The sequence below is a fragment of the Larimichthys crocea genome, chromosome XV, assembly GCF_000972845.2.
Source record: "Larimichthys crocea isolate SSNF chromosome XV, L_crocea_2.0, whole genome shotgun sequence".
NCBI classification, from domain to species: Eukaryota; Metazoa; Chordata; class Actinopteri; family Sciaenidae; genus Larimichthys; species Larimichthys crocea.
In genome coordinates this window covers 8,499,337-8,521,903 of record NC_040025.1, presented here as the reverse complement: position 1 = coordinate 8,521,903, position 22,567 = coordinate 8,499,337, and the positions used below count along the sequence as shown (strand labels likewise).

The 22,567-nt window shown below is 39.9% G+C and overlaps 1 protein-coding gene across 3 annotated transcripts; it reads left to right on the top strand.

The window, feature by feature from the left end:
- The first annotated feature begins 204 nt into the window (after positions 1–204).
- LOC104932181 (protein FAM19A1) lies at positions 205–20,610 on the top strand. Of its 3 annotated transcripts, none has more exons than XM_010747349.2 (6): positions 205–678; positions 1,909–2,050; positions 18,050–18,190; positions 19,282–19,406; positions 19,597–19,685; positions 19,833–20,610. In XM_010747349.2, the coding sequence occupies exons 2-5, from the start codon at positions 1,909–1,911 to the stop codon at positions 19,627–19,629; spliced, it is 441 nt and encodes a 146-aa protein (XP_010745651.2). In that variant the 5' UTR covers positions 205–678; the 3' UTR covers positions 19,630–19,685; positions 19,833–20,610. The 3 variants fall into 3 exon arrangements, with proteins under 3 accessions (XP_010745651.2, XP_019134235.1, XP_019134327.1); XM_019278690.1 differs by having other exon boundaries at positions 1,906–2,050; XM_019278782.1 differs by having other exon boundaries at positions 1,906–2,050; positions 19,597–19,715; positions 19,833–19,846.
- The last annotated feature ends 1,957 nt before the right edge of the window (positions 20,611–22,567 follow it).

Here is a 22,567-nt window from a genome sequence, read left to right as displayed (position 1 = left end):
AGACTGATAAGCAAAGAAAAAAGGAATAGAATAAAAGGAAATGTTGCCGCAGGAGAAAGAGAAATCAATTCTAAATGTAAATAATTATTTAATAAACTCATCACAGCGACGTGAGTGGTGCCAGTTTGCCTGATTTGCGTTTGTCAGAGGCATATGATCAGGTGGAGCTCCACCATGTCATCAAATCCAGAGGCAGTCTGGCTTTAAGACATGTGATACAGTCTTTACACTCAGCCAGGCTGTACGGGAACATTTGTTTCTTAGTGCTCGCTGAGAGGGGGACTCAGCGAGAGCTGCTGCTCAGAGGCTGCCTTTCACTGGAAGGATGCAGACGGTGAAAGAAGAGATTCCACTACAGTTAATTAAGGAGCACTCCGCACGTGCCTATAAATGCGAAGGGGCAAATGAATTCAGTGTCAGTGGAAGCAGCTCCTCAAGGGGAGGCAGTGATATTTCATTGAAAGAGCTGTAAATCTATTTCCTAGACTCTGGGCTTGACGGTCATTTCTGAATCATTGGACTGTTGCTATCAAAGTGTGGAGCAGGGAGGCAGAGTCAGTGGAGTTCCCTCCTCGAGCTAAATTCAGAGTTATTGGATGGGATCAACATGAGCAGCACTATGGATGGATTTATGTCATTCTGTTGAGATACTGATATACTCTTTGTTGGGTTGCTCAGGTAAGCTTTTCTTGTTTGTTTTTTTACAGCAGGCAAAAATGTATAATAATGAAATTGTCATGAGATTTGGCTTTTTGCAGAAAAAGGGCAAATCATTCACATTTATCATAAAATCAGTTTGTATCTGATTGTGAAATCTGCGCATGTAATTGTACTGTGTCATATTGTGGAGGTAATCGAAATGCATTTTATCCATCGTTATTGCTGTCATCAGTTACTATAGAGAATTTAATCTGTTTATCCAGCATTAAAGCTATTTTCTGAACTTTTTTTATTTATTGCTGCTTTGCTTCATTGCACAGTGACCATGTGAAAGGAATGAAAAGTGTACAATCTGGATCATGCACTTCATTTATAACCTTATAATTAATGCAATACTCATTTCCTCTTCCTACTGTTTGAATTAAAGTTTTGTACGCACTGGAAAATTCATTATAATGTTGAAATCGTATCACAAAGAAATTAGGTCCAAATGTATCTCATAAATAGGCTATGAAATGTTTAATATTAATTGAGCATTTAAAAGGCTGGTTAATGATCTAATGCTTGTTGGCACTGAATAAAACTGTAGTGATTTCAGGGCTGCAACATTTTGTATTTTCTCCTTCATAGATTTCCTCCACAGCCACCTTTTTTTCCCCCCGTGACCAGAAGCATTCCTCGCTGTTGTTCTGTTTCTTTCTTTTTTTATTTTATTTATTTTTTCTTATCTAAACAGCATGGTGAAACATTACAAGGCTTTTGATTCCCATTACTGCTGTGTCACTGTCACATTATTCTGACAGATACAGAAAAGCCTCGGCAGCCAGCTGCTCGCAAAATCTTATCTTTCTTTAAGTTTTGATTTTGGTTTTGAGGCAGGAGCACAGCTCAGGAGTTGAAGAGAGTCAGCCTGTCAGGGGAAATCTCTGCTGCATGGGAAAAACTCCCCGGGGATCACTCCACAGTCGTAGCGTTGTGGCTCAGGGACAAGACAGGGCAAACTAGGAAGACGAAACAGTGAAGAAGTCATACTTATATAATCATGCTAATGATAAATTCAGATGAGTAAAAAGCTTCACAGTGGAGGCCAATTATAGACTGGAGTGCTTTTAAATTAATCATTTATTTATTTGTATTTATTCATTTATTTTGCTCTTGAAGTGTGTGTGTGTGTGCGTGTGTGCGTTGGGGTCATAGGTTGGGAACATGATGTATTTTTTCACTCCACCTCTGCTGGTTCTTTAGCAGATGTGTCCTGTCATGTCCTGGCTGCTCTGCCTATGCCTCTGGGTCAGTGTGACTGCTATTCAGCTGTGTCAGGCCACTTTCTACGACACCATCCAACAGCATCATGGGACGAGGCCTGGACGAACCACTATCCACATGATCGGTGAGTCCCTCGGAGCTCTCTCTCTCTCCTGCTCTGGGTGCCGCATATATTTCTATAAAGGAGTCAAAATGAGAAGCCAGTGTTTTTTCTCAAGTGTCATCTTTTTCAGTCGGTGGCATTGCCCCTTGAGTCCTGTTACTGTAGCATGCTGGGTCTGGCTGCTCATGTGTTTAATTAGATTGTCAAAAGCTTGGAGAAAATAACAACATGTTTTTTAGCTCTGGGTTTATATTTCCGTCTTGATTTTATTACAATAAGTCATTACAGTGCTGATGTATTAGCAGCTAAACCTGGTCTAACAACCAATTATTTACCGGGCGCATTGTACAGTGGCTGTTTTTCATTACGATATGGCCTTGATAGCATGAGAATTTCTACAGAAGATCACAAAGATAGACGATGAATGCCTTTGCACTTTTCTTCTTGAGCTATTACAGTTGATATTCATGCTTGACTGCTCCTTCTCAATTTGATCTGTGCGATTGTGGTCCCTGTGAAATTGCATTGAATGGAATATGACCGTAACATTGCGGTCGAACTTTTGTTTTTCGTCAGGCGGATGTGAGCCACGGTTATGGTAAATAATTATGATCTCAGGATTCAGTCGAGGAGAGGAAGCCGAATGCTGTCAGAACTTCAAAGGGAGAAGTAGCTGCATGAGCGTGCAGGTCCTTGGTGTCTGTTATTTCCTCTATTCGCCGGTGCACCTCAAGCATATCAGCAAGGGGTCTTTTCAATACTTTCAATAATGTGAGTCAGAAGACTTCCTGTTCCAACACCCTCATTTCATTACTCACGTCTGTACATTTCTATTGAAGGAGGAAAAAAAAAATTTTAAAGAAGAAGAAGAAAAAAAAAAGACACTCACAAATAACATATCTTCCAGAAAGTGGTCTCATGTCAACAGAAAGGAAATGGAATTAATATTTCAAATGTGCATTCGGATACCTTTTTTTTGTGCAGAAAACTAGTTCAAAGCGAACAATTCGAGTCCTTCAGGACCCTCTGCCACTAAAAGTGTAAATGCCCCGTCATTCCATTTACCATAGTATGGCTAGTCCTCACTCCGGGATAAATGAGATGCCAGTTTTATGAGAGGAGGATGGGATGCCTGTCTGGATTGATTCTGACACTGGGACATTTGTTCTGTGCTGTGTGTTGTGTGCCTGTTGGATTGGTGGGAGGATTGGGGTTGACGGGTCATGAATTGGTGGCAAGAAGGCCATTGGTTGTAGACCATTGGGCCAATCATTAAAGGCAGCAAAATGCCACAAGTTCACGGTGACTGGTATTACCAGAGGAAATCGAGATTACACAGGGCGGGAGATCAGTTGTGTCCTTGCCAATAGAAATTTAGATCTATCGGTGGATGTTGTTTAGAAAACCAAGTCAATTATGTGTAGTGACTTTGGGAGCAGCTAAATTGTGAGCAGATTTTTCATATCCTTTCAACACACACAATCTCTAGATAAATTATGGGTTGCAGAGAAAGACACCTGTAAGCATGAAAAGACACACCAGACAGGAAGATTACAGATTTATCAGCAGCATTGTGTTGCTCGGTCCAAATGTGTTCTCAGTAATAATTTCTCTTGACAGCATATAAGTAACTCTTTCATTCGTTCACAGAGATATTGGCAGCCTTATTGCAAAGAATGTGTGTCCAGAAGTCCATTAGCTGGATGACCCTTGAGTAGGTGCTTGTGTGTGCTCAGTGATTCGGACAAGACAAGTCTGCGTTCCAGCCTACATCTCTGCTCACAGATTGCTGCCTGCCACTCTCTCGTATACGCTTAGGGCTGTTCTCTGTCTTCCTGGTACAGGCAGTGTTGCTCTCTACCATATGATTCATAAGGTGCTGTATTTATTTGGTGCAAAGAGCGTGAACTGTGCACAAAACAGAACAGATTGTGTTTGTCGTGCATCCCTAATGTGCCGGGCGGGAGATGTTGCTTTTGGGGTCATGCGTTTCTCGACCTCTGAACATGTCCAGGGGAAATCGCAAAAGTATTTCTCCCGTCTAAAACATCGACTCGCTAAACCAACTCGTATCGATTTGAAAACTTAATCCAACTACTGAAAACACGGAAATAGGTTTTGCAGGGTGTGACAAATCACACTTTTTCGACACCAACATCTCGTCTCTTCTTTGATATTTGATAAAGACTAAAATTTATGCTCGCTCCAGAAAGAACAAAGGGGCACTGAGTATGTTTTGAGCAGCAGACTATTTCCAGTGGAAGAAATTGTGCCATTGGTGACGATGGCAGTGAATCATGTGGAGGTGTTTGCAGAAAGTGCGACAGAGTGTAGATAGTGGCTGTGCCTGAGGTGGCCTTGCTCCCTTGTGAACTCACTCCCACCAACAGTCAGCTTTTGTGGGGTCAAACTGTTCAGAACTGAAAGGTCATAGATTCTCAACACCATTGCAGATAATCCCTCACCTTATGTTTGCTATAAATATGTAGCTGCGAGAGAACGCAGTGCATGACGAGATAAGACATGTAGAGCAGCTGAAGTAAGGGTACAAGCAGAAGTAACTCCACTGTACGTATATCATAATTTATTCAGACTTACTCATAAATACTTTACTCTGTGTGATATACATTCTAATGTCTTCCCTTTCCCTCAGAGTATTACCTTCTCTGTTAGTCCTCTATGGGAGCTATAGTAAACCTCTTTCTCCCACTAAGATGTATCTTTTTTAACATGGACATGACAGGTGGTGTATGCATGTAGCGGCGAGGGTGCAGATTGCAACCAAATGAATACACCCCTTGACTCACTCGCCCCTTCCAAGAGTGTTGGAGTGGTCACGAAAAGATCCAGTGTTTGGGTTGCCTGTTATGGACCACTCATGGCATTGCAACATGGTGGGCTCAGCAGAAGAGGACCTGCTCTCTTTATAGATTAAAAAGGGGTAATTTTAAGGTAATAAAAGTTATTGTTTTCAGGTGATTATACACAAATAAAACCATACTTATTCCATCTCTGCCATACTCTTCCCCTCTAAAATCCCCCTAAAATCTTATACTCTGGACCTTTGAGCAACTTTAATATCAGTTTTCTTTTAAAATATGGAGTACGCCTGTAGTTTCATTTCTTCCCAGAGTAAAAAATACCATCAAAATCCCTCTTGTCTCCCTTTCGGGAGCTTTAGTGAGGAGTAGAGGATCAGTGCTTTTTTTTTCCTCTATGCACTCCAACAAAAGAAACCACTCGCTGGTAAAGCTCACAATGAAACAAACATGAAAAATGGATTTTTGGTTGTCACAAACAAAGGTTGTATCCTCTGTGCACTGTTTTAGGCACTGACAATTTAATAGCCTTATATAATGCATCCTGCAGGCACATTATTTTGACATACATCTTCCTCCTCCCCTCCTCCTAGAACTCCTCTCAACCATGCTCCTCGCTAGTGTCATCGCTGCTCCGCTGCAGTGCCAATGGGAAGTGGCATGCAGCCTCGGCCTGAGGCTTCTCCACATCTGGAGCTGAGCAAACCCACTTTGTCCTGATGTTGTTATACATGCCACTGTGACGTTGAAAACCCCTGACCACTCTCTATAGCCTTCAAAGTGGATTTCCTTTGCTTTATTGGCTCTTCAGGCTGTGAAAGGTGTAGCGCGTTCAGCTGGTGTTACTTCACCAGCGATAAACTATTCATGTCATTTCCTCGGTGAGCCCTGAAAGAAAAATATATTCTTAAGTAAATGAATCTAAGGACAATCACTGCCCTAATTATTACTGTATGCTCACAGCTACAAATAGGTTTTACATATTTCAATATTTCCCATTTATTTTCTCTACCAGGCGATGAATTATTCATAAGAGAGCGATCCTCTAAGCTTGTGGATATTTGTTTAAACAGCATGTTTAATTGAAGTCTTTCAGCCAATTCTGCGCAGGGGCTATGGTTTGTGGTCACAACACTTATATGCAAAATGAATTTCTGTGGCCCACAGCTTAATTAATTAGCCAGCTTTCTCTCTCAAGACTACGCCAGCTGTTTCTTGTCTTAGCCAGAATCCCAAAGCATTAATAAAACGGGTGTTAACGGCAAACAAAGTTCATGGCTCAATACATATCACAGTGGTAAGGTCATGGTTGTTTTTGGTACAGTTGGAAAACTGGGAAATGTTTATTTTTTTCTATTTATTTTTTAACCCAATGAGTTTTTTCCCCCCTCAAAAATTCAGATATGTGTAAAATTACTCATTTACATAGCACAAATTAACTACACTAAAATAACATTGCTTGTAAACTGCTGCAAGAAATGTGAAAGTATCATCATGTTTCATCATGAGGGGAACATGAATGTCTAAAATTAAAATTTCCATCCAGTATTTGATGCGATATTTAAATCTTCAAATATCAGCCTCACTGTTGAACTAGAGGGGGGGGTCACCAAAATCATTAGACTTCATCCTCACAGAACTATGACTGTCTTTGCAACATTTCATGGAAATGCAAGGAGAGGACTTGACAGACCGACATTGTTATCCAGAGTCATGCCACCAGCTAAAAAAAGGATTTCTAGAAATTTCAACATGACACCAGACGATTGTTAGAAACTGTTTGAGAAATAGCATTGACTTAAAAGTTCAGTGCTCCAGATTTAGGGAGCAGAATATGACAGAAATGGAACATAAGATGTACAACTATGTTTTCTTTAGATTATTATCACCTAAAAATAAAAATCATTATGTATTTGTTACCTTAGAATGAACCCTATATATATATATATATATATATATATATATAGATACACGAAACTCCCGGGGTCGAACTACCATGTTTCTACAGTGCATGAGGGTGAGCGGAGGGGGTTGCAATCTGCAGCGACACTTCTAGATGCCACTAAATCCTACACACTAATCCTTAAAAATGTTTAAGTGTCGAGATTAAGCAGCAGCATGTGAGCTGGTTTAGCAGATTAACACAGCTCATCACAGTAAACAAATCACGTACTGCCAAATTGTTTATATTACCATTATTATTATTACCGGGGGGGTGACTTTTGAATTATGCAATCTCTGAGATTGCAACTGTAAATAAGGTGTACTATACTGAAAAGTTAGTTGGAAGAGAACTGAAACAAATTGTGCTTCCTGTAGGGATACGTGCACTGCTACAACCCAAATTAAGTACAGTATTAAGTATATTTATGTTAGAGAAATGTCGCCATCAGTCGCAGCTAATGGCCAATGTTTTTAACAAAAAAAATGATTGCACACAATGGAGGCTTGTAGTTAAGAGACACATAACCACTGGGAATAGTGGAACACATTCCGCCTCAGAGTGGCATTATTAGTTGATCGCTTGAAACCACTTTGCCTCTGTTGTGTATAAGAAGCCGAGCATCCTCTCGGGGTCATTAGCAAGATTGTAAGACCCTCGTATTGTTTTGTAGTTAGGAGCATTTTTCTAAATATGTTGTTGTGACAGCTGACATAGCTGAAGGACTGTGAAACCCTGAGCTCTGATAAAAAGCCTTCAGTTTGCTTTAAACCAGAAATAGTCCAAAATAAAGCTCCGCTCTTACAGATACTGTTCTTCTTTTGTTGCGTGCAAACAGACACACCAAATAAGTGTTTGTTTTTTTTGTTGTTAGTGTTGATGCTGTGGAAAGTTTCTGAGCCTGCTCAACATTTAGAACTATCTGCAGCTGAAAATGAATTAGTGGCTTCTTCTTAAGAGAGTTCATGGATTACATTAATGTTTTATATTAATTACTGTGTGATGGTGATGTTAAGTATAATAAGAGTTAAACTTTAATTAGTGTGAATTATGCATCTGCATTAGCAGGTTTGGAGATTGGGGACGGTTAGAGAAGGGAGAAAGGGGGCATCTGTTAAGACACATTTCTGGTCTCTTTATAGTTATTTTGCATCCCTTTGTGCTCGTTTTGTGTTTCTCTGCAGAGTATTTGTCTCCTTTTAGGTCATTTGGCATCTCTTTTTTTAGTAAATTTGTGCCTCTTTATAGTTATTTTGCTCCTTGTCATTTTGCATTTCATCTCTTTGTCTTTGTGTTACTTCTCTTCGCTCACATCATGCTGAGATCCTGGTCCAAGGAGCTGTGGGCTTGTACAGTGATACAAAGTCTGCTACCCATCATCCTTCTCACTCTGGTGGGGCCAATCAGATTCCAAGGGTTCGGGGCTTGTGCCACCCTTCTGGCCCTGCCACTCAACTGAACAATAAAAGCAAAAAAAAAAAATGAACACCACTGATACAGAATACACATAATTGGTCTCTGTACAGTTTTAGTCATGCAAGAGTCATGCAGAGTCAGAGCATCAAAACCAGTGAGTTACAAGATAACTAGTACACGTTGTGCCTGACAAAAGGGACACTTCAAATTTCTCTTGATTATTTAACGAGAAAAAATGAACCTTTTGTCTTTTGTTGCCATGCCAGAGAATCAAAACAAGACCTCACAATGGAAACCATCACCACACTTCACTGTAATTGCTGATGTCATTGGCTGTACAAGCCTGTGTGGATTCACGTGTGAGCGCTGTTGCTCTTTATTTCAACATTATCCGTTTGAAAAAAATAAAAAATAATGATAGCTTTGTCTCTCTGTGGTTTGTAAATATTAGTTCAGCGAGTTGAGACCTTCTTGCCTTATGTGCACTGAGAATTGTCGCAGCAAATATGCTCCCTGCCACGATAAAAGGTTACCCTGCTGCTTCGTTTTCCTGTTAAGCGACATTACATTGACACGCAGACACGTAACAAGTTTCTCACAGGATCTTTTGTCCCTCTCCGACTCTCTTCTTTGTGGAAGGATTTTCAAGGTGTGGCAGCCCTCAGGCTCTCCCTGCTCTTTAGACGATGAACATGGGTTTTGTCACTTCACTGTTGGCCATTTCGTGGACTGGATTTAGACGTGATTTTTGATGATTTGGTGACCCAGTTGTGAGGCACATCGTTTATTTCAATCTTGTTAAAACTGGGTCTGGTAGATTTGAAGCAATTTCATGTGACTAACACACTGCCAAAGAAAAACTACTTCTATTAATAATAATAATAATAATAATAATAATTCACCCTTCGTATTCGTAGTGGTGAAAATGGGACCTCATTTCCCGTTTTTTTGATTTTCTCAATGAAAGAAATGGGAATTATGCCTTTGTGGCTCCACTAGCCTATTTTAAATGCTTGGCAGGAATATGAAATTCATTATCATTACTTAGACCTCATTAAACTGAAAAGAAGCATCTCAACTTACTAATTGGTTCCAAGGGGGAGGGTAGTATGAGAAATAAGCAAAGTAATTAATATTGGGTTTATCAGGCTCTATTGCAGATTTCAGTGTTTTTTTTTTTTTTCTCCGGCTCTAATATCTCCTTGGTGTGCCATAAGTCATCTGGCATATTTATACTACAGATCCAATTACCTTTCCTGGAGAGACAGGAGTATGGCATGAAAATGGGGACAAAAGCAGGAAAATATGTTTTTGTCATGATCCTATCATGACTGAGACATTCCATGTGCTGCCTCACTAAAAAAAAAAAAGCAGGTTTTTTTGATGTGAATTGTAATTAAACAAAATTTTATGAAGCAATGTCTAATTTCACACAACACATGTTTTATACCTTCCTTGATTGCAGCGAGATGTGATCAAAATGTTGATCATGTGCGACAGAATCTGCTCCATATCACACTGAATAAATAAAGAACCTTCCCCGTTGCGGTTTCAGCTTGCAGGTGTTGCATAATCATCAGCACCGACCCTTCGGAAGTACATGTCATACAGCATGAAAGGTCACTCAGGCTTTGTATTATTCATCATTACACAGTTTACATGTTGCAGGCTCATTGGCATAGTGCATAGATGATGTGGACGGCAGCGAGAGGGGCCAGCAGTCACATCAGAGGCGAGCAGCTGTTCTCTAAAGCCTCCCTGACTTGACTCTATCTCTGTTTCCTTTTTTCTTCTCCCTGAATGTAACTCTTTCATCAGAGCAGGCGATCTAAAAATATGATATACTGGTTCTGGACATTTGCCAGTTGGGGGAAAAAGGGGGGAAGAATGAAAGACAGGTGCAGCTTGACATTTAAAAATGAATGGCATCTCACTGACAGGAGACATATTTTTACATTGTAATTTTTCTGCTTTCAAAGTGAACGTGTGCCACAAGGAGATAACATAGATAGAGCACCTTTGTTTATATTGGTTTAACGGACATGAAGGCTGCTGTTGTGCAGCGGCATCGCTGTCATGCTCAACAAGCCACACATCTCCACCATAAAAACCAAAATAACCGCAGGCATTGTGTGTCTGGGTTCTACTCTCTGAGAGTCAGAACAGCATTTAATGCCCTTGATCAGGACCAGTCTTGCAGCGTCCTGGGCCTGTGTTATGTGTGACAACAGAGACGACAGGCTTTGAGGTTCACATGCAAATGCAAAACCCCATTCCCCTACTACTCGCTGCTTCCTCTGTTCCATGCAGTTTTCATGCATCTTAAAACAACACCAGCTCTGCTCTGAGAGTAGTCATTTTGCATTTCAATAAAGTATCACCCATCTTTGGCCCCGCAGCACAGGAGCTTTTTTTTTTTTTTTTTTTTTTGGCCTCCTCGTGTGACATGCTGTCAAAACCACCAGACATATTTTATAAATTTCTATGTTTTTTCTTCTCCAGAGCAGCAATTGTTTGCTTTCTTTGCTTGTAAATTGGTTTGATTCCTCTCTCCGGGAAGCACATGCACTCACAAGTGTATGCACATGTGTATTTAAAAAAAAAAAAGAAAGAAAAGAAATCGAGTTTGTTAAGAAAAGAAATCCTTCTCTGCTGACACCTTTTAGTATGTAGATCTTCCAAAATGCTGTTCATTTACAAAACACTTTCTCAAGTATTTTTAATTGTTTACGCCAACACGCAAGTCCTTTGCATTTCCTTCAGCGTCGAGACAAATTTGTCTCACAGTTTATCGAGCGACGTGTCACTCACTTTTCACCCCTTTATTTATGTAAACTAACAACAGTAGGCTTCTACGGGGACTTCAGATGTTTTCACAGAAGGCAGGAGAGAAAAAATAGTCACTCAATTTGACACCATGCAGTCACATGTTTTGTGCCTCTCACTGTCTTCCATCTGCATTAATTTGACATTCTCTAATCTGCCGTTCCATTTCCTGTCAGCGACAAGAAAACGCCGTAGCCTGCTGGCTTGGATGTCTGCAGAGAGCATGCACAGAGAAAGTGGAGCTTATTATGGGTCACCTTGAATACATTTCCCATTAAAAGGTGACAGGCATGCTGCTCTAAAAACACGGACTGCTGTGGTTTGGAGTTCAGGGCCTGCTGTCTCTTATAAATGACTTTTAAGCTACGAAATAATTAACCACAGGTAATACAGGCTCTTAGTTTGCTGCTAGTTGTATGTGACATGGACTATGAGTGTGTGGGAGGTTATTTAGTTGTCACACGGTTATCAAGCTATATCGTCACACCCCATTTAATATGTGCGCGAATGTGCACATTCGGTACACATAGCGCCACTTGCTGCCAATCACTTGAATCCAAAACCCCAGGAGAGAAACAGGTTACTTGCTAAATTGAGTCCCTTAGGCTTTCCATTTGGTTTGTATATGGCGTGTAACATTGACTACTCTCACTGCTATCCTTTCAGTCGCATGCTGCATTCGTTAAAGCCATATATTTCCCTTGGATTATTAAGTTTTACACCGACAGCGTGTTCAGAATCCCTCTATGAATTGCATAGTATAGTATTTTTTCATGTTCACACAGTGTTGAAGGCCTGAAACAGATGGCAAAGGAGCGTTGCCATTCAGATGGTATGCTTGCTATCAGCCTCTCCAGAGACAACCACACAGTCTGGGCTCATTACAGTAGACAGCAAGTCATTGCATACTTATTGCATAGTGACATTTCTATTGAGACAGACTGACCATTTTCCTCTGTGCAATGGCTGTTTCATCACGTTTGAAGAACCATTTACTGGTCCCACATGAACTCTGCTCGCATTCATTAGGCAGGCAGATCCGCAGATCCACCGAAATTCAGAATCGGCGCTACGCGTTCATGTCACGCACGATTTGACAGCATTCGCCTTCATCCAGACTTGCTGTCCATAACTCATCGGATTTTGATGGGGCGTTGTTGGTCTCCGGCATGACTCACTGCGCCGTAGACCTTTTCGAAACTCGCTCTCCATCCAGCAGCCGAGCTGCTGCTCATGCCAGGTGTTGTCATTTGTGTAGATAATAGTATTACAGTAAAGTGCTCTGACAAATTTCTACGTGATGAACTTGAACAAAGCAGATCTCTCAGAGTTGGGAGAGTGCCAGAGGGTTTGTTAAGTTTGAGAAAAGAAATTTGACACTCACTGTTAAATTCATTTTACAATAACTGTCAGTACACTGTCATATCTTGATTTGCTGGCATGAAAGAAGAATATATACAGAACACAGTTAGTAGAACAGAATAGGAGACCCAGACAGAAAAAATAAGGTCAAGATGAGTACAAGTCTGATCTTAAGTGAGTTTCTTTTCCATATTTCTTCACAAAGTAATGGACATACAACTCATATTACTGTCCAACAGAAAGCATTCAATGTGAAACTCTATGACTGGTTTTCTCGCTTTGGAAAAGCTCCACAGTTGGTAAAGACAACAAAAGATTCTGACAGCTTGCTGTAGCTTCAGATGATGAGAAATAAACGAGACAGGCCAGTCGTACAATATATAATAACTTGCATTAAGGTGTGTTATCTGTTCTTGACCTTGACATTTAAAAAAAATAACTGCAGGGTTTATTTGTGATGTTTCTATGTTTCTACTTTGACTCAAGGCTGAGCTCTGTATTTACAATTCAAATGAGTGTGTTTTAATTTATATATATATATATTATTATATATATATATAATATATTAATATAATATATAGATATATATATATATATACAGCAGTATTGTGGTTATGAAATCAATCTCGCCACTAGATCTGCTTAGTAGCTGGAGGTCTAGAACTTCCTATCATGTTACATCATCTTCATCAGAAGATGGAGGTCGCCCAGGTGGAAGAAATATTCAGATCCTTCCAGATCCAGTGTTTGAGATTTATGGGCCTGTATTTACAGAATATGGCAGACATATGCATAACTATATTTTCATTAGTGTATAATCAACTGAAAATGAATCATTGTTATGTTTTTATTACCTAAGAATGAGCCCTTAATAGCTATTTCCCATTCAAACACTTTTATCTGGCTAAATATTTATTTATTGCAGATGTTAGAACATCAAATATGTAACAACAAAAAAAAATTCAAAGCCAAGGACAAGAGCAGAGAAGACCGAGGACAGAAAATCTGTAGACTGTAACACTAAATACAGCAAATGTTCATGGTTCTCGAGGGGATTTTTCTGCAGCCAGAAGAGACCAACGAAAGAAATCTCAGCACAGGAAATAAATCAACATAACAAACCAAACAACACCAAGTACAACAACAAATCATCCCAGAAAACACGACAGAACCTGCAACTCATATAGCAGAAAGTTGTGATTTTTTTTTTTTTTTTTTTTCCAGCTCTTTCAAACCTAAAAATGAGCTGTGCCCTGTTGGGTGCAGGTTGTAGGTGGTCACCTCGTTTCCTGACAGGCTCTGTTTGCCCGGCTCAGAGTAATGAAGAAGCAGGAGCACAGAGCATGGCAACAAAAACAGGGCAGTTCCAGTTGAGACCCTCTGTTTCTCTGTGAACTCTGACCCGACGAATGACAATTTCAGTGTGACCCTTGTTCCCTGTCAATCATTCTGTTGCTGGAGAGACAACAGAAGCACACACACACACAGACACACACAGACACACACACACACACAGACACACACACACCCTGAAGCCATTTCTCGTTTGGGTGACTGACTTTGTTCATAGTCGCTGATAATGGGAGAAAATGGAAATACAGAAAACAATTATACCCTTGCATGGCTCCAGCCTTCACCTGATGAGAGCGTTCATCTCCAGCCATGTTATTCTCTATCTCCCTCTGAAAAATTTATAATGCAAAGATGGGGTGTCGGAGCATGCAGTGTGTTATACTCACAGGCTGAAACCATGGGTGAACTTGAAGAGTACTCATCAGTGTAGCAAAGCTTTTGTTTAAAGGTACCCAGTACACCTGCCAGCTGGAAATACCTCGCTGATTTGCATTTTTATTTGATTTTAATGTATTCTTCTGAGGTGATGATTTCCAAATATAGAGTATGCCGATTCTTTGCTCTGTTTGTTAGCAACAAGCATTGCAAGTTAATTCTGTTGAGTAGTGTGTTTTTAATAGATCAAAGAGGAAATCTGGGGCTGTCTTTTGCAATTAAGGAGATGCATTAAGAAGAACAAACCCCTGTGGGCTGTTGTTTTCAAATGATGCCCCACTGCTTCCACTGGTACATCACGATTAACGTTGTGCAGACATGCCCTTTTGTTGAGTGCATCAGACAGCAGGCAACATTCTCCCAGACCGGCTATACAAGATCTGGATATTTTTCAGTTAAACCAAAGGCGGTTGATGTTTTTTCTGAAATTCAGAGCCAGAGACTCAACTCATATCCTGCAAGAAGGAAGAAGACAAGGCTTTCTCAATTATTTCTTCCCCATGTTGAAACTTGGCAATTAATTTCGTTTCTTAAAAACTCCCTTATTCAATCAACAACTTGACATTAGTTCTGTTTAATTAATACTTGTCATTTACTGCAGCACGAAATGGTTTTTACAACCAGGCGCTGCACTTCCACTTTAATCCATGTGGGAGAAACACTGAATCCTGAATGAAGTGAGTTCTCTTCAGGTGTTGTACACATAAAAAAAGAAAAGAAAAATGATCTTTTTCTCTATAAAGAAAACTAATCTACCTCTATCCAGCAGGTCAAGTGGGTCTGTGTTGGTTAATCGCCTCAGGAGCTCTCATGATAGCTCAATTATATCCAGAAATTGACACACAACCAAGTATAAACCCACCATGGTGTCACCCATTAGTTTGTGGACAGCTGGTTTGAAGCCTTGGAGTTTGGCATTATAAACACACTCGTCTTGGCTTTTGGTGCCAGAGACGATCATATTTTGATGTGGAGCTGGTGGCTGACATGCTGCGAGTTGAGCCGTGCAATTTCAAGTGGTCTGCCTGCACGCAAGTGTTCTTTCATTACAGCACACGTACACACAGCGCTAGAATATGTTTCTGAAAACATTTGAGGTTCGAGAAATAGACAATACAGTAAAAGAATCCTGATTCATATTTGATCAGCGCTGCCTAGTTTGACAGCTTGATCCGAGTTTCGTGAGCCTGGTGTGTTGTGCTGGGCTGACTCACGGAGAATTCACAAGGTAGCCACACCCTAAAGCACATCCCGCTTTATTGTCTATTTCACTTTAAATGGGACCAAAATGAACATCATGCTGTGTGGAAAAAGACCTAAAACAAGCAGAACTATAAGATCCTGAAGAAACTGTTCACTGATATAATATATCAATGGCGGACGTAGGGTCATTTCCTCATAAGACTCCAAAAAATTGGACGTTATTGCAGGTTTAAGACACTTTTGTGTTGGTTTTACTTCACAAACCAGGAAGCTCTGTCCATTAACTATACACCATCACACACTCTCGCTCTCTCTCTCTCTGTCTTTTTGGAATTGAAGCTACACTCTGGCTTCATTTGGCTGGTTTAAAATATTCTGTGTAATACATACAGCATTATCTAAAATTGTGAGCTCCTGAAAATGACTGGAATCTCATTTTGTAAGGCTACATGACCTGTTTGAGGTTTTGGATTTGAATCTAAATGAGTTAGAGCTGCAAAGATTAGTGGATTCATTGATTAGTCGATGGAGAAAATTATTCAAGGCAACTATTTCCATACTTGTTTTTGTATATATTATTAATATTTTGTAATATTAATCTAATTAATCTGATTAATCTAAAATTAACACTTTAAACCATCTTAACTCCTCCTGTGAAGCATCCATAACTGGTGTTTAAATAGTTAATGAATGCTTAATAACACAATAAAATGTAGCTGTAATCATATATAAGAATCTGATATAAAATATATATATATAAATGATTCACTTACCATTTTAAAAACGTCTTTTGGTGGCTTTTTGGTGTTTAACATCCACAAAAACATCATTGGGGCTTCAAATAAGACCATTTTCATGATGTCATTAATGACATTATGTCTGCTTGCAACTATGATATTGTGTACTGCTTCTAAAGACTAATAAGGAAAAATGAATTGTCACCACTCGGCTGATCCATTGGTCGAATTATGATTATGTGAGCTGCAGTGATTCAATGTGTTTGCTGCTCTAACTTACGATAGTATCCACGGCTGCTCTGAGGAGCTGTTCTGCATCAGGAGGTCCTCATGAACCAAAATATCCAAATGCAGTTGAGCGATATATGCAAATCACGCGACGACACGTTTCACAAACCCGCGGCTCATTGTCAAACATTACTCCAGATCACTTTGCTGGTAAAATACTAGTTAATTTTCCCCCCCTCTCTCTTTCTCTCTCTCTGCTCGTTCTCTCTACAACCTCCTTGATCTTGTGTCATGCTAACGGGTGTAATTGTCAGATGGTCCTTAGCTGCTCAACTCTCATATGTGGAGAGTGTGAGCACAGTGGGAGTTAAGGTGGGTCGAGTCAGTTCGGTCCAGTCCTCTCATCCTTTGGGGCACAGGCAGTAGTTTGGTGATAATTGGCATGGTGGGGCCAGTGTTCATATTCATGATAACCCTGAAGCAGGCCTCTCCTCCTGCGAATGGATTTTTTTTTCCTGCCCACTCTCTTCATCATCATTTTACATTCAACAGGCTACAGGGGTCTCAATCGCTCAAAGCATGTAAAGCACAATTATTCTTGTTTACAGCAAACTTCCATGATGTTACCTACACTAGTCTATAAAATAAACCTGTGGACATAAAGAGAAATATTTGCAAATGTGGACGTTGCATTTTAAAGATGAGGTGAATGACATTTAAGGTACCTTTAAGGTACATTTTCATATGGGCAGAAACATGGATATAACTGTCAGTGGTGGAGGTTGTTTTACTTAATCCTCTATCACAGGTAAAAGTCTTTTAAAATCGGATTTATGTAAAAGTTCTATTCAATTCATTTATTGCCAAATCATAACAGAAGTTTTTCATGACACTTTCCATGTAGAGCAGTCATCTCTCTATAGCAGTACTCTTTAAAATATTATTTAGAGAGACTCGACAATTACAACCATGAGCAAAGCACTTGACGACGGTGGCAAGGAAGAACTTCCTTTTAACAGACAGAAATCTAAAGCAATAAAAAGTCTAACTGTTAAAAAACATTATCATATGTTAAATCTTAACATGCAAAGTAATGACGTTGCAAGAAAACCTGGATTTTCGGTCCCGTAAACGCCTGAAAATGTCACTAAATTCTGGCAGTTAATGTCTGCGTTCACCTGTGCCAAACATTGGCACGAACAAATTTGTTCTTCCAGCTGATGGATTCGTTTAGTGTAGATCAGAACTGTGAAAAATGTCTATGGGGTTTCTCAGAAAAAAAGATTGTCAAATGTCTGCAGATGATATAGAACCGAGGAAAGCAGAAAATCCTTGCACTGGAGAAACTGGTACCAGAATACTCAGTATTTCTGCTTATAAATGAATTAAATGATACATCGATTAATCAGCTACTTGTTAGTAGTAGTCAAGTATTTGTCTGAAATGTAGTGAAGTAGAAGTATAAAGTAGCATAAAATAGAAAAAGCACCTCAAAATGATACAGTACTTGAATACATGTAATTACTTTCCATCACTGATAACTAACGTCTATGTTTAGCCACAAATGTCAACACAGTGAAGTGTTCAGAGGATCTCTGAAAGCAAAATGTGGCAGTGTTTGATCTCCCCTGAGATGCAGACTTAATGTAATTTGTTGTCTGTTTTTTTTTTCTCTCTCTCTCTCTTTCTTCCTTATCAGAGGGGGGCACATGTGAAGTAATTGCTGCTCACAGATGCTGTAATAAAAATCGTATTGAGGAGCGGTCACAGACAGTCAAGTGTTCCTGTCTGCCAGGGAAGGTGGCTGGAACCACCAGAAACAGACCTTCATGTGTCGACGGTGAGTATTTCAGCAGAAGAAAAAACATAAAATATGAGGTTTTACTACAAGGTTGAATGAGTGGGGGAAAAAATATTTGTTTTGGATGTGCTTTCCATTTTTATATTGAACTAAAAATGCGCTTTATTACACAAACAGATAAATCCTGCCAGATGTAACTGCTATGTTTTGTAAAGATACAGAGATTTGTTTAAATAAAAGCCTAAGTCACCCATGCAATACCTTGTCCCAGATAAGATTAACATTACCTTGGATAATGTCACATCCAAATCGGATGCTGACAGACAGCAGAAGGTGTCTGCAGGGGTAAGCTTTAACTCCAACAGCAGACAGTCAATTCTACCGCTGAATGTAACGCACCTCGGGGAAGAGTAAAGGAATAAAGTCTAGCATGCAGCAAAAAAAAAAAAAGCTGCAGAGGAAAATGGCTGTTGATTACATAGGTACCTTGTAGATATTTCATGATGGCTTCATACATGCTTTGACAAGCGACTGCTGCACGGTCTCTCAACACCTTGTGAGAAATGGATTTGGTGCTCAGGTCTGACACAGCTAAAACACAGACTGGCTTTAGGAAAAAAACCTCTCACCTACAGCTTTTATCTTAAATCCTTTTGCAAATATTACTGCAATCTTTGAGCGGGCCGGGGGAATTTGAGGTCTTTCGATATCAGCTCTGACAGATTCTTTTCCCTCTGTCGCACATTACAAACCATTTACTGTCTACTTACCCTGTATTTAAGGCAATTTTCTCTCCTGACGGCAGAAATGTGGCGTGCATTAAAGTCAAGCCATAGTTACACCTACCAATCCACTCAGTCAATGAAAAGCCTCTGTTCCACCCTCTGCATTCATGTCCTTCTGCATCTTATAAAGTAACCACTCGGTAATAGGCAATAGTTGTGGTGAAGCATATACATTAGGCACATACGTGTAACATACTTCCACCTTTGACGACGTCATTAAGATTAGACACCCCTTCGTAATGGTCATCTATCGGTCTCTAACTGTGAGCTGTGCTATCTGCTTTCGCAGTCTGTTAGGGTGAATGTTACCTGCATCACCATTTCTCTTGTCTTTGTTGCCTGTAGCATCCATAGTAATTGGGAAGTGGTGGTGTGAGATGGAGCCTTGCCTGGAGGGGGAGGAATGCAAGACGCTCCCTGACAACTCAGGCTGGATGTGCTATGCCGGCAACAAGATCAAAACCACAAGGGTAAGATAACCTCTCTTGACCACAGGAATCAAGACGATATAGCAGAACAGTGGGAGAGAAATGCACAGCAATGCGACACTCGCTGTGGCATCAACACAACAGCGTAGTTACTGGGATTGAATTTCACTGCAAATTGACTCGATAACAACACGTTCTTACCCCTCAATTTCCTCTTTCTTTTCCTTGTCAGAACACTCAGCCATACACAACATCAACATATTAACACTTTGTGGAAAAAAGACGCAAGGGAACGCCTCTGGTGCAAAGGTTAATCTGCAGGTCAGCCTCTTCATTTATACTGGAATACCGGTATGCTAATTCATTTGTCTCGGCTGATTTAATTGCTAAGCTTTGTGAAGGGCAAGACACATTCTGTATTCGTTTCTGTGATATTTGTGATATCGTGTGCTTTCCTTCTCGTTTCAGCGTTGTCACAGGACCAATTATCACAAAGGCAATGAACCTATTGTTGCGTTAAGAAATGTGAACACTTCTCAGATTAAAGTGTAAAAAGATGTAGAATACATAAAGCACATCCTGCTCAAGGCTACTGAAAATACTGACGCTCCGAGCTGCCTGCCTGCGGGGGGAACTTCATCATAACCTTGTAATGAATACATTTTCATTATTTCTTTCCAACTATGAGATGGAACGCGAATGCCTGTGCATTTGGATAAATATCTGACGTCCCTCGTCGAACATCAGTGAGACAGATGTCGCACGACACAGAAGAGGAATCAAAAGGACATGGGATAAGCAAGTACAGCAGTCGACAGCGCTCAGGTTTTTCTTTTTGTCTTTTAATATTGTAAGAGGGAAAATACTGTACATAAATTGTTTGTCCTCTCTTGTGTACATGAATTTTATTTATGGTGGTGGTGAAAAATGATAACTCAAGTCCCTGAATGCAGTCTTGATCCTCCCCTCTTGTTACCCACAAAGTCCAACACAACCAAAGTTCAAGGATGTGACGTTACGATAAAAACAGATGCATCGTGACGGAGATGTTTTACGGCTTGTGTGTCTTGATACTGTACATTTAGCTATTTATCTGTATGGTACTCGATCACCTCTTTAAATGGCTTTACCAGTTGAACTTGGTAACGTGTCAGCTACCCTGAAACTGATTGACTCACCAAAAATGTGATACCAGTAGGTTGTTTTCGATACTTGAAATGCCTTATTTGTGTCAAATCATACAAATGATGATATTGTAAATATGAAGCCATTTATTGGTATGTGCTGAAATTTCATTAAAGTCATTGTTCCTGTTACTAATGTGAGCGTATCCTTGCCACACGAATTACCAGTACTCAAACAAACATCTATAATCACATAATAATCACGAATCTGAACGCAACTTGATACTAAAAGAGTCAATTGTGCTTTTAAAAAAAGGAGTTTGACATTTCGGGTAATGTGATTATTTACTTGCATGGAGCTGCATGAGCAGATTAATACCACTCTCATGTTGGTGTGATGAATACGAAGTTGTAGCCAGGCAATGGTTAGCTCAGTTTTGACAAAAACAAGTGTAAACATGTCCAGTTGTGGGTTTCACAGCTGGACTATAGAGTGCCAAAATAAGAAAACACACTCACTCAAATTCATACTTAAACAAACAGAGCATTACTTAACCGATGGTATGCCATGGCAATTAGGATTTCAATGTTTCTAATTTTAAAGGACTTTAATGAACACGTTTCTATGGAGCCCATCTGGTGACATTTGTGGGAAAAAAAATGTCAGCAGATGGGCTTGAGCTCGTTTCCGTGCATTAAGCAAGTCGTGGCCACGGAATATATATTTTTTTCCACCCATGTCACCAGAGGGGCTCCGTATGTTTCCTGGAAACCTGTGCTGGTAAGTTTTCGTAGGAGCTGTAGGTTCACAAAGTAATTCTGTTGTAAAGGATTGGTAAGCGACTCTGCAGAAGTCTGTGAAGGTTCTCAGTCATGCGATCATCTTTCTTGAAGAAGGTTAAATCTGACATTTTGCCTCTCATCCAAGAAGCTCCACCAAGTCCGGTTGCACCAGATTTAACTCTATTCTGGAGAAAAAATATTATGATGTAGTACAAACAGTACATGATGTAACTAAAGTTAGCCATGTGGTGGGTTTGCAAACTTTCACTAAAAGTTACCTAACATGAAGAGAGGACTAGTGGTTTCCCAGAGTCAGCACTCGCTCCACACAGCAATACTCACAACTCTCTCCTGCTACTACAGCTAACATCACAATAACAGCATATCTTGGTAAACCTGGAAGTCAGTTGAATGTCTGTGGGCATGTAATTGAATGTGACCGGACACATAAATCCTGGCTGGAATGGCTGGTTAGTGTTGAGCGGTTTGTTTGTTTCCCATTTACAGATCTAGGGTTGTATCTTTACTGCTTATGGAGCTGCAAGCTAGTGATCTTTGGGGAGATATGTGCCGAATTTATAAAATAAAAAATAAATAAATAAATAAAATAAAAGCTTGTGGATGATTTGAATATGGATGATAAAACAAAATGCATTTACATTTTTTTGGAAAGAACAATAAAAGAAATGTTAAAGGAGAGAAAGAATCTCCTTGATCTTGCATGGATTGACTTATGTGGAGCCAGGCTTTCTTCCCCATGTTTCCAGTTTTTATGCTACGGTCTATAGCTTCATATTTAACAGACAAATAAAGCATATTATTAGTTTTCTAAATAAGTGTCTCCCAAAATGTCAAAACTGCTCCTTTATTTATAATTGCACCTAAACCCGACACTCTGGTTATTAACTGGAGTTACTCTCTGTGCACAAAGGTATATAAAGCTAAGAATGATTACACACATAGACGAATGGGCAACAGGACTCTCTCCTGTATTTACAACACTTTGATGCAGTATCACAGTGGGATACTGGGCATTGCTTTCACAGCCTCTGCCCGTCTGGGTGACTGCTGGTGCTGTCCGAGGTGTGATCCGTCTTCTTGAAAAATTATTTTTTTTCCTGCACCTTGCACTTGTTTCATAATTTTCCACTGTTCACTTTTAATCAGCTTTGAATTAAACCGCTGCTCGCCTGTTCATTCGAATGCACCAGTTCTCCCATTCATGACCTAAATATACGCTCGATATATATATATATATAGATATTTTACTTTCCTCTAATGCCGCCTGCTTTTAAA